Source organism: Phyllobates terribilis, unplaced genomic scaffold, assembly GCF_046119375.1.
Source record: "Phyllobates terribilis strain yellow unplaced genomic scaffold, ASM4611937v1 Scaffold_4__5_contigs__length_816908805, whole genome shotgun sequence".
NCBI classification, from domain to species: domain Eukaryota; kingdom Metazoa; phylum Chordata; class Amphibia; order Anura; family Dendrobatidae; genus Phyllobates; species Phyllobates terribilis.
Window position 1 is genome coordinate 25,172,651 of NW_027362764.1, and position 12,527 is coordinate 25,185,177.

At 58.3% G+C, this 12,527-nt stretch overlaps 1 protein-coding gene across 2 annotated transcripts in view; it reads right to left on the reverse strand.

Annotated features, from left to right (window-relative positions):
- Positions 1-12,527, reverse strand: part of CUNH1orf35 (chromosome unknown C1orf35 homolog) — a 72,653-nt gene that overhangs the window by 12,675 nt on the left and 47,451 nt on the right. For both annotated transcript variants that reach the window (XM_073677181.1, XM_073677182.1), the window contains exons 2-4: positions 5,841-5,948; positions 5,589-5,739; positions 4,408-4,453 (exon numbers count right to left, since the gene is read on the reverse strand). In XM_073677181.1, the coding sequence (XP_073533282.1) occupies positions 4,408-4,453; positions 5,589-5,739; positions 5,841-5,934 (291 nt within the window). In that variant the 5' untranslated portion in view covers positions 5,935-5,948. The remainder of the gene's footprint in view (positions 1-4,407; positions 4,454-5,588; positions 5,740-5,840; positions 5,949-12,527) is intronic.

Consider the following 12,527-nt stretch of genomic DNA (forward strand, 5'->3'; position numbering starts at 1 on the left):
GTGTGTGTGTGTGTGTCAGAGCCGGGGGGAGGGGCTCCTGTGTGTGTGTGTGTCAGAGCTGGGGAGAGGGGATCCTGTGTGTGTGTGTCAGAGCTAGAGGGAGGGGCTCCTGTGTGTGTGTGTCAGAGCTAGGGGGAGGGGCTCCTGTGTGTGTGTGTCAGAGCTGGGGGGAGGGGCTCCTGTGTGTGTGTGTCAGAGCCGGGGAGAGGGGCTCCTGTGTGTGTGTGTCAGAGCCGGGGAGAGGGGCTCCTGTGTGTGTGCGTCAGAGCCGGGGGGAGGGGCTCCTGTGTGTGTGTGTCAGAGCCGGGGGGAGGGGTTCCTGTGTGTGTGTGTCAGAGCCGGGGGGAGGGGCTCCTGTGTGTGTGTGTGTCAGAGCCGGGGGGAGGGGCTCCTGTGTGTGTGTGTGTCAGAGCCGGGGGGAGGGGCTCCTGTGTGTGTCAGAGCCGGGGGGAGGGGCTCCTGTGTGTGTGTGTCAGAGCCGGGGGGAGGGGCTCCTGTGTGTGTGTCAGAGCCGGGGGGAGGGGCTCCTGTGTGTGTGTGTCAGAGCCGGGGGGAGGGGCTCCTGTGTGTGTGTGTGTCAGAGCCGGGGGGAGGGGCTCCTGTGTGTGTGTGTGTCAGAGCCGGGGGGAGGGGCTCCTGTGTGTGTGTGTGTGTGTCAGAGCCGGGGGGAGGGGCTCCTGTGTGTGTGTGTGTCAGAGCCGGGGGGAGGGGCTCCTGTGTGTGTGTGTGTCAGAGCCGGGGGGAGGGGCTCCTGTGTGTGTGTGTGTGTGTCAGAGCTGGGGGGAGGGGCTCCTGTGTGTGTGTGTCAGAGCCGGGGGGAGGGGCTCCTGTGTGTGTGTGTGTGTGTGTCAGAGCCGGGGGGGAGGGGCTCCTGTGTGTGTGTGTGTGTCAGAGCCGGGGGGAGGGGCTCCTGTGTGTGTGTGTGTGTCAGAGCCGGGGGGAGGGGCTCCTGTGTGTGTGTGTGTGTGTGTGTCAGAGCTGGGGGGAGGGGCTCCTGTGTGTGTGTCAGAGCTGGGGGGAGGGGCTCCTGTGTGTGTGTGTGTCAGAGCTGGGGAGAGGGGATCCTGTGTGTGTGTGTCAGAGCCGGGGGGAGGGGCTCCTGTGTGTGTGTGTGTGTCAGAGCCGGGGGGAGGGGCTCCTGTGTGTGTGTGTGTCAGAGCCGGGGGGAGGGGCTCCTGTGTGTGTGTGTGTGTGTCAGAGCTGGGGAGAGGGGATCCTGTGTGTGTGTGTCAGAGCCGGGGGGAGGGGCTCCTGTGTGTGTGTGTCAGAGCCGGGGGGAGGGGCTCCTGTGTGTGTGTCAGAGCTGGGGAGAGGGGATCCTGTGTGTGTGTCAGAGCTGGGGAGAGGGGATCCTGTGTGTGTGTGTGTGTGTCAGAGCTGGGGAGAGGGGATCCTGTGTGTGTGTCAGAGCTGGGGAGAGGGGATCCTGTGTGTGTGTGTGTCAGAGCTGGGGAGAGGGGATCCTGCGTGTGTGTGTCAGAGCTAGGGGGAGGGGCTCCTGTGTGTGTGTGTCAGAGCTGGGGGGAGGGGCTCCTGTGTGTGTGTGTGTGTCAGAGCTAGGGGGAGGGGCTCCTGTGTGTGTGTGTGTCAGAGCCGGGGGGAGGGGCTCCTGTGTGTGTGTGTCAGAGCTGGGGAGAGGGGATCCTGTGTGTGTGTCAGAGCTGGGGAGAGGGGATCCTGTGTGTGTGTGTGTCAGAGCTGGGGAGAGGGGATCCTGTGTGTGTGTGTCAGAGCTAGGGGGAGGGGCTCCTGTGTGTGTGTGTCAGAGCTTGGGGGAGGGGTTCCTGTGTGTGTGTGTCAGAGCTAGGGGGAGGGGCTTCTGTGTGTGTGTGTCAGAGCTGGGGGGAGGGGCTCCTGTGTGTGTGTGTGTGTCAGAGCTGGGGGGAGGGGCTCCTGTGTGTGTGTGTCAGAGCTGGGGAGAGGGGATCCTGTGTGTGTGTCAGAGCTGGGGAGAGGGGATCCTGTGTGTGTGTGTGTGTGTGTCAGAGCCGGGGGGAGGGGCTCCTGTGTGTGTGTGTGTCAGAGCCGGGGGGAGGGGCTCCTGTGTGTGTGTGTGTCAGAGCCGGGGGGAGGGGCTCCTGTGTGTGTGCGTCAGAGCTGGGGAGAGGGGATCCTGTGTGTGTGTGTGTGTCAGAGCCGGGGGGAGGGGCTCCTGTGTGTGTGTGTGTGTGTCAGAGCCGGGGGGAGGGGCTCCTGTGTGTGTGTGTCAGAGCCGGGGGGGGGCTCCTGTGTGTGTGTGTGTGTGTATGTGTGTGTGTCAGAGCCGGGGGGGGGGGGGCTCCTGTGTGTGTGTGTGTGTGTGTGTATGTGTGTGTGTCAGAGCCGGGGGGGGGGGCTCCTGTGTGTGTGTGTGTGTCAGAGTCGGGGGTGGGGGTGGGGTAGGGTGGCAGACACGGGGGGTGGAGGGGCTCGGGTGGCAGACACGGGGGGTGGAGGGGCTCGGGTGGCAGATACAGGGGGTGGAGGGGATCGGGTGGCAGACACGGGGGGGTGGAGGGGCTCGGTTGGCAGACACGGGGGGTGGAGGGGCTCCGGTGGCAGACACGGGGGGCGGAGGGGCTCGTCTGTCGGGGCCGTGATCCTAGAGAGCGGCAAAACAGGCAGCATGTTTAAAGCCGGAGCGCAGTCCTCCGACCTTCATAATAAGCAGAGCCATAAGGGCAGACAGAGGGCGCCCCCATTAATCAGAGGCGACAGCCCCAGCACACTGGGAGCAGTCGTGGTCGGGGCTGTGATGACAGGAGCAGTCGTGGTCGAGGCTGTGATGACGGAAGCAGTCGTGGTCGGGGCTGTGATGACGGGAGCCGTCGTGGTCGAGGCTGTGATGACGGAAGCAGTCGTGGTCGGGGCTGTGATGACGGGAGCCGTCGTGGTCGGGGCTGTGATGACGGGAGCCGTCGTGGTCGGGGCTGTGATGACGGGAGCCGTCGTGGTCGGGGCTGTGATGACGGGAGCCGTCGTGGTCGGGGCTGTGATGACGGGAGCCGTCGTGGTCGGGGCTGTGATGACGGGAGCCGTCGTGGTCGGGGCTGTGATGACGGGAGCCGTCGTGGTCGGGACTGTGATGACGGGAGCAGTCGTGGTCGGGGCTGTGATGACGGGAGCAGTCGTGGTCGGGGCTGTGATGACGGGAGCAGTCGTGGTCGGGGCTGTGATGACGGGAGCAGTCGTGGTCGGGGCTGTGATGACGGGAGCAGTCGTGGTCGGGGCTGTGATGACGGGAGCAGTCGTGGTCGGGGCTGTGATGACGGGAGCAGTCGTGGTCGGGGCTGTGATGACGGGAGCAGTCGTGGTCGGGGCTGTGATGACGGGAGCAGTCGTGGTCGGGGCTGTGATGACGGGAGCAGTCGTGGTCGGGGCTGTGATGACGGGAGCAGTCGTGGTCGGGGCTGTGATGACGGGAGCAGTCGTGGTCGGGGCTGTGATGACGGGAGCAGTCGTGGTCGGGGCTGTGATGACGGGAGCAGTCGTGGTCGGGGCTGTGATGACGGAAGCAGTCGTGGTCGGGGCTGTGATGACGGGAGCAGTCGTGGTCGGGGCTGTGATGACGGGAGCAGTCGTGGTCGGGGCTGTGATGACGGGAGCAGTCGTGGTCGGGGCTGTGATGACGGGAGCAGTCGTGGTCGGGGCTGTGATGACGGGAGCAGTCGTGGTCGGGGCTGTGATGACGGGAGCAGTCGTGGTCGGGGCTGTGATGACGAGAGCAGTCGTGGTCGGGGCTGTGATGACGGGAGCAGTCGTGGTCGGGGCTGTGATGACGGGAGCAGTCGTGGTCGGGGCTGTGATGACGGGAGCAGTCGTGGTCAGGGCTGTGATGACGGGAGCAGTCGTGGTCGGGGCTGTGATGACGGGAGCAGTCGTGGTCGGGGCTGTGATGACGGGAGCAGTCGTGGTCGGGGCTGTGATGACGGGAGCAGTCGTGGTCGGGGCTGTGATGACGGGAGCAGTCGTGGTCGGGGCTGTGATGACGGAAGCAGTCGTGGTCGGGGCTGTGATGACGGGAGCAGTCGTGGTCGGGGCTGTGATGACGGGAGCAGTCGAGGTCGGGGCTGTGATGACGGGAGCAGTCGTGGTCGGGGCTGTGATGACGGGAGCCGTCGTGGTCGGGGCTGTGATGACGAAATAAGTCGTGGTCGGGGCTGTGATGACGGGAGCAGTCGTGGTCGGGGCTGTGATGACGGGAGCAGTCGTGGTCGGGGCTGTGATGACGGAAGCAGTCGTGGTCGGGGCTGTGATGACGGGAGCAGTCGTGGTCGGGGCTGTGATGACGGGAGCAGTTGAGGTCGGGGCTGTGATGACGGGAGAAGTCGTGGTTGGGGCTGTAATGACGGGAGCAGTCGTGGTCGGGCTGTAATGATGGGAGCAGTAGTTTTGGCAGGGGGAGGGGTTCACATTTCGGGGTCTCACCTCTTTGCTGAGCCCTTTCGGTTGTCTCTTCACTGTCTTGTAACCTCTGAAGGAGAGAAAAGAGAGCTGCCAGTGATCCATTGTACGCAGCTCTGATCGCTGCCAGTGATCCATTGTACGCAGCTCTGATCGCTGCCAGTGATCCATTGTACGCAGCTCTGATCGCTGCCAGTGATCCATTGTACGCAGCTCTGATCGCTGCCAGTGATCCATTGTACGCAGCTCTGATCGCTGCCAGTGATCCATTGTACGCAGCTCTGATCGCTGCCAGTGATCCATTGTACGCAGCTCTGATCGCTGCCAGTGATCCATTGTAGGCAGGTCTGATTGCTGCCAGTGATCCATTGTACGCAGCTCTGATCGCGGCCAGTGATCCATTGTACACAGCTCTGATCGCTGCCCGTGACCCATTGTACACAGCTCTGATCGCGGCCAGTGATCCATTGTACACAGCTCTGATCGCGGCCAGTGACCCATTGTACACAGCTCTGATCGCGGCCAGTGATCCATTGTACACAGCTCTGATCGCTGCCAGTGATCCATTGTACACAGCTCTGATCGCTGCCAGTGATCCATTGTACACAGCTCTGATCGCTGCCAGTGATCCATTGTACAGAGCTCTGATCGCTGCCAGTGATCCATTGTACACAGCTCTGATCGCTGCCAGTGATCCATTGTACACAGCTCTGATCGCTGCCAGTGATCCATTGTACACAGCTCTGATCGCTGCCAGTGATCCACTGTACACAGCTCTGATCGCTGCCAGTGACCCATTGTACACAGCTCTGATCGCTGCCAGTGATCCACTGTACACAGCTCTGATCGCTGCCAGTGACCCATTGTACACAGCTCTGATCGCTGCCAGTGATCCACTGTACACAGCTCTGATCGCTGCCAGTGATCCATTTTACACAGCTCTGATCACTGCCAGTGAATCGAAACATTTGGGCTGAAGATATGACCTGGCTCAGCTCACACTGCTGAGGGTTCGTTACACTGCATCAGTCCGAGCTGGACACCATGGTATCAGACCCTCAGCTGAGTCTATACAGGAGGTGCAGGAGGACACCTGCCATGTAATGTGACCCCCGGAGCCAGGACCACCCATCAGAATGAGGAAGCCGATACTGGTCCAGGCTCCGCCCCTGCACATGACTAGCCCCGCCCCCGAGGAGACTCACAGTGCAGCCAGCATGGCTTCTTCCTCTGCCTGCCTCACTGCTGCCAGCTCCTGCTGCCGGCTCGGCGCCTCTCCGGACATCTTTTCCTTGGCGTACCACGTCAGGTCCCGACCCTTCTGCCAGCGACCGACCGGCGCCATCAGCGAATTCCCTACAAAGACGACCGCCATTATAATGATGTCACCGCACTGCAGCAGGGGGCTCTGGATGAACTCATCTCTGCACCTCCCTCCCCCATTGACCCCTCATTACCCAGATAGTTCTCCCGCTGTTTGTCCGTCTTCACATCTTCCCAGTTGAACTGGTCCTGGCCCCCGCGGACGCCTCCCTTGGACGAGCCAAACATGGCGGCAGGTTAGGCTGCAAGAGACAAGATGGAGGTGAACGAGCCGGCCGGTGACAGCGACAGGCGAGACGTAAGGACAGTGGGCACAGTCATGTGACTGTGGGCGGCCAATAGGAAAAGCTGATGGTCCCCCAGAACCCCAAGTCAAGAGGAAGTGATCAGTGACTCCAGCTCAGGAGCACTGTACCCCGGAGTCTGAATCCCCTCCTGTCTCATGAGAACCTATTCCTTCCCTCCTCCATGCTTTACAGTGAAGCCACACTCCATCAGGACACAGCAGTGATCAGTGAGACCAGCACAGCTCCGGGCCCTTCCCCTCGGTTCCTGGATCACTTTGCTACCAAACCCCACAATTCCTATCCTGTGATATTCCCACTCGCCCCATGGGGCACTTTCCCATCCCCATCGATGATCCGCTCTCTCCATCAGCCGCTCGTCTTCTGTCTCCTCTCACAGCTACTGACTCCCCGACATGAGGATGGGAATACTCTGGACCTGCTCTTCTCCCGGCTCTGCTCAGTGTGTGACTCTACTGACTCCCCTACATGAGGACGGCAATACTCTGGACCTGCTCTTCTCCCGGCTCTGCTCAGTGTGCGACTCTACTGAGTCACCTACATGAGGACGGCAATACTCTGGACCTGCTCTTCTCCTGGCTCTGCTCAGTGTGTGACTCTACTGACTCCCCTACATGAGGATGGGAATACTCTGAACCTGCTCTTCTCCCGGCTCTGCTCCGTGTGTGACTCTACTGACTCCCCTACATGAGGACGGGAATACTCTGGACCTGCTCTTCTCCTGGCTCTGCTCAGTGTGTGACTCTACTGACTCCCCTACATGAGGATGGGAATACTCTGGACCTGCTCTTCTCCCGGCTCTGCTCAGTGTGTGACTCTACTGACTCCCCTACATGAGGATGGGAATACTCTGGACCTGCTCTTCTCCCGGCTCTGCTCAGTGTGTGACTCTACTGACTCCCCTACATGAGGATGAGAATACTCTGGACCTGCTCTTCTCCCGGCTCTGCTCAGTGTGTGACTCTACTGACTCCTCTACATGAGGATGGGAATACTCTGGACCTGCTCTTCTCCCGGCTCTGCTCAGTGTGTGACTCTACTAACTCCCCTCTCATGAGGTCAGGAATACACTGGACCTGCTCTTCTCCCGGCTCTGCTCAGTGTGCGACTCTACTGACACCCCTACATGAGGATGGGAATACTCTGGACCTGCTCTTCTCCCGGCTCTGCTCAGTGGTCGACTCTACAGACTCCCCTACATGAGGATGGGAATACTCTGGACCTGCTCTTCTCCCGGCTCTGCTCAGTGTGTGACTCTACTGACTCCCCTACATGAGGATGGGAATACTCTGGACCTGCTCTTCTCCCGGCTCTGCTCAGTGTGTGACTCTACTGACTCCCCGACATGAGGACGAGAATACTCTGGACCTGCTCTTCTCCCGGCTCTGCTCAGTGTGTGACTCCACTGACTCCCCGACATGAGGACGAGAATACTCTGGACCTGCTCTTCTCCCGGCTCTGCTCAGTGTGTGACTCTACTGACTCCTCTACATGAGGATGGGAATACTCTGGACCTGCTCTTCTCCCGGCTCTGCTCAGTGTGCGACTCTACTGACTCCTCTACATGAGGATGGGAATACTCTGGACCTGCTCTTCTCCCGGCTCTGCTCAGTGTGTGACTCTACTGACTCCTCTACATAAGGATGGGAATACTCTGGACCTGCTCTTCTCCCGGCTCTGCTCAGTGTGTGACTCTACTGACTCCCCTCTGATGAGGTCAGGAATACTCTGGACCTGCTCTCCTCCCCCCATCTCTGCTCAGTGTGTGACTCTACTGACTCCCCTACATGAGGATGGGAATACTCTGGACCTGCTCTTCTCCCGGCTCTGCTCAGTGTGTGACTCTACTGACTCCCCTACATGAGGATGGGAATACTCTGGACCTGCTCTTCTCCCGGCTCTGCTCAGTGTGTGACTCTACTGACTCCCCTACATGAGGAAGGGAATACTCTGGACCTGCTCTTCTCCCGGCTCTGCTCAGTGTGTGACTCTACTGACTCCTCTACATGAGGATGAGAATACTCTGGACCTGCTCTTCTCCTGGCTCTGCTCAGTGTGCGACTCTACTGACTCCCCTACATGAGGATGGGAATACTCTGGACCTGCTCTTCTCCTGGCTCTGCTCAGTGTGTGACTCTACTGACTCCCCTACATGAGGATGGGAATACTCTGGACCTGCTTTTCTCCCGGCTCTGCTCAGTGTGCGACTCTACTGACTCCCCGACATGAGGATGGGAATACTCTGGACCTGCTCTTCTCCCGGCTCTGCTCAGTGTGTGACTCTACTGACTCCCCTCTGATGAGGTCAGGAATACTCTGGACCTGCTCTCCTCCCCCCATCTCTGCTCAGTGTGTGACTCTACTGACTCCCCTACATGAGGATGGGAATACTCTGGACCTGCTCTTCTCCCGGCTCTGCTCAGTGTGTGACTCTACTGACTCCCCTACATGAGGATGGGAATACTCTGGACCTGCTCTTCTCCCGGCTCTGCTCAGTGTGTGACTCTACTGACTCCCCTACATGAGGATGAGAATACTCTGGACCTGCTCTTCTCCCGGCTCTGCTCAGTGTGTGACTCTACTGACTCCTCTACATGAGGATGGGAATACTCTGGACCTGCTCTTCTCCCGGCTCTGCTCAGTGTGTGACTCTACTAACTCCCCTCTGATGAGGTCAGGAATACACTGGACCTGCTCTTCTTCCGGCTCTGCTCAGTGTGCGACTCTACTGACACCCCTACATGAGGATGGGAATACTCTGGACCTGCTCTTCTCCCGGCTCTGCTCAGTGTGCGACTCTACTGACTCCCCTACATGAGGACGGGAATACTCTGGACCTGCTCTTCTCCCGGCTCTGCTCAGTGTGTGACTCTACTGACTCCCCTCTGATGAGGTCAGGAATACTCTGGACCTGCTCTTCTCCCGGCTCTGCTCAGTGTGTGACTCTACTGACTCCCCTACATGAGGACGGGAATACTGTGGACCTGCTCTTCTCCCGGCTCTGCTCAGTGTGTGACTCTACTGACTCCCCTCTGATAAGGTCAGGAATACTCTGGACCTGCTCTTCTCCGGGCTCTGCTCAGTGTGTGACTCTACTGACTCCTCTACATGAGGACGGGAATACTCTGGACCTGCTCTTCTCCCGGCTCTGCTCAGTGTGTGACTCTACTGACTCCCCTACATGAGGATGGGAATACTCTGGACCTGCTCTGCTCAGTGTGTGACTCTACTGACTCCCCTACATGAGGATGGGAATACTCTGGACCTGCTCTTCTCCCGACTCTGCTCAGTGTGTGACTCTACTGACTCCCCTACATGAGGACGGGAATACTCTGGACCTGCTCTTCTCCCGGCTCTGCTCAGTGTGTGACTCTACTGACTCCCCTACATGAGGACGGGAATACTCTGGACCTGCTCTTCTCCCGGCTCGGCTCAGTGTGTGACTCTACTGACTCCTCAGCATGAGGATGAGAATACTCTGGACCTGCTCTTCTCCCCGCTCTGCTCAGTGTGCGACTCTACAGACTCCCCTACATGAGGATGAGAATACACTGGACCAGCTCTTCTCCCGGCTCTGCTCAGTGTGCGACTCTACTGACACCCCTACATGAGGATGGGAATACTCTGGACCTGCTCTTCTCCCGGCTCTGCTCAGTGTGCGACTCTACTGACACCCCTACATGAGGACGGGAATACTCTGGACCTGCTCTTCTCCCGGCTCTGCTCTGTGTGTGACTCTACTGACTCCCCTACATGAGGACGGGAATACTCTGGACATGCTCTTCTCCCGGCTCTGCTCAGTGTGCGACTCTACTGACACCCCTACATGAGGATGGGAATACTCTGGACCTGCTCTTCTCAGTGTGCGACTCTACTGACTCCCCTACATGAGGACGGGAATACTCTGGACCTGCTCTTCTCCCGGCTCTGCTCAGTGTGTGACTCTACTGACTCCCCTCTGATGAGGTCAGGAATACTCTGGACCTGCTCTTCTCCCGGCTCTGCTCAGTGTGTGACTCTACAGACTCCCCTACATGAGGATGAGAATACACTGGACCTGCTCTTCTCCCGGCTCTGCTCAGTGTGCGACTCTACTGACACCCCTACATGAGGATGGGAATACTCTGGACCTGCTCTTCTCCCGGCTCTGCTCAGTGTGCGACTCTACTGACTCCCCTACATGAGGACGGGAATACTCTGGACCTGCTCTTCTCCCGGCTCTGCTCAGTGTGTGACTCTACTGACTCCCCTCTGATGAGGTCAGGAATACTCTGGACCTGCTCTTCTCCCGGCTCTGCTCAGTGTGTGACTCTACTGACTCCCCTACATGAGGACGGGAATACTCTGGACCTGCTCTTCTCCCGGCTCTGCTCAGTGTGTGACTCTACTGACTCCCCTACATGAGGATGGGAATACTCTGGACCTGCTCTTCTCCCGACTCTGCTCAGTGTGTGACTCTACTGACTCCCCTACATGAGGACGGGAATACTCTGGACCTGCTCTTCTCCCGGCTCTGCTCAGTGTGTGACTCTACTGACTCCCCTACATGAGGACGGAAATATTCTGGACCTGCTCTTCTCCCGGCTCTGCTCAGTGTGCGACTCTACTGACTCCTCAGCATGAGGATGAGAATACTCTGGACCTGCTCTTCTCCCGGCTCTGCTCAGTGTGCAACTCTACTGACTCCCCTACATGAGGATGAGAATACTCTGGATCTGCTCTTCTCCCCGCTCTGCTCAGTGTGTGACTCTACTGACTCCCCTACATGAGGACGGGAATACTCTGGATCTGCTCTTCTCCCCGCTCTGCTCAGTGTGCGACTCTACAGACTCCCCTACATGAGGATGAGAATACACTGGACCTGCTCTTCTCCCGGATCTGCTCAGTGTGCAACTCTACTGACTCCCCTACATGAGGATGGGAATACTCTGGACCTGCTCTTCTCCCGACTCTGCTCAGTGTGTGACTCTACTGACTCCTCTACATGAGGATGGGAATACTCTGGACCTGCTCTTCTCCCGGCTCTGCTCAGTGTGCGACTCTACTGACTCCCCTCTGATGAGGTCAGGAATACTCTGGACCTGCTCTTCTCCCGGCTCTGCTCAGTGTGTGACACTACTGACTCCCCTACATGAGGATGGGAATACTCTGGACCTGCTCTTCTCCCGGCTCTGCTCAGTGTGTGACTCTACTGACTCCCCTACATGAGGATGAGAATACTCTGGACCTGCTCTTCTCCCGGCTCTGCTCAGTGTGTGACTCTACTGACTCCTCTACATGAGGATGGGAATACTCTGGACATGCTCTTCTCCCGGCTCTGCTCAGTGTGTGACTCTACTGACTTCCCTACATGAGGATGGGAATACTCTGGACCTGCTCTTCTCCCGGCTCTGCTCAGTGTGTGACTCTACTGACTCCCCTACATGAGGATGAGAATACTCTGGACCTGCTCTTCTCCCGGCTCTGCTCAGTGTGTGACTCTACTGACTCCTCTACATGAGGATGGGAATACTCTGGACCTGCTCTTCTCCCGGGTCTGCTCAGTGTGCGACTCTACTGAGTCCCTGACATGAGGACGGGAATACTCTGGACCTGCTCTTCTCCCGGCTCTGCTCAGTGTGTGACTCTACTGACTCCCCTCTGATGAGGTCAGGAATACTCTGGACCTGCTCTTCTCCCGGCTCTGCTCAGTGTGCGACTCTACTGACACTGTCAGGGTAAAAAAGAATATATATTTTCTTCTTTTTATACTTTTATACGCTTTGCTTATGTACTAACCACCATTTTGTGTCTCATAACAATAAGCTTTCCTTGCTACGTGTTACTTAGATCGAAATTTATGCTAACATGGCGCCAGTATCAGCCAAGCACCTGTTTCAGAGAAATGAAACCAAAACATCAACTGACTGTTGTCTGCCCAGCGACTGAGTTAAAGAGACGTGGACCAATCAGGAGTGGCCGGATACCAGACATATATGGCTTACCCCGCCCCGAACACTCCATTTATGGCTTACCCCGCCCCGAACACTCTCTTTCCCCTCCCCATTACGTAGTGTATTTAAGTTTGTGCATGCGGAAATAAAGACAGAACATTGCTGAGATCGTGGCTTGCCAGTAGCCTCTGAGCATGCTCTGAGTTTGAACCAGCTTGTTGTCTGACTCATTCTTTGAATGGTTGACCCATGCTCATAGCCTTAATTTGGAGTGACTGGAGGACGAGTGGAATGTCGCTACGACCCCGACAAATGGCGTCCAACGTGGGGCGTGGCTAGCGGTACGCCGCCCTCCCGGACCCATATTGCTGACTTCCCTGGTGGTGACCGCGGCGGCTGAATTTGAGGCCTGATCAACCTCCATCGAACACGGTAAGTCGAGATGTATTTTATATGTCTCACTTGCCTGTGTGTCAGCCGCAGCGGTTCCTGTGGGATTATTAGTTTGGATCTGGGTGGGTGACCGGTCGAGTGGTGAGACCTCAGGCGTCCCGCGCCACGTCCCGTACCAGCAACTGTGAGA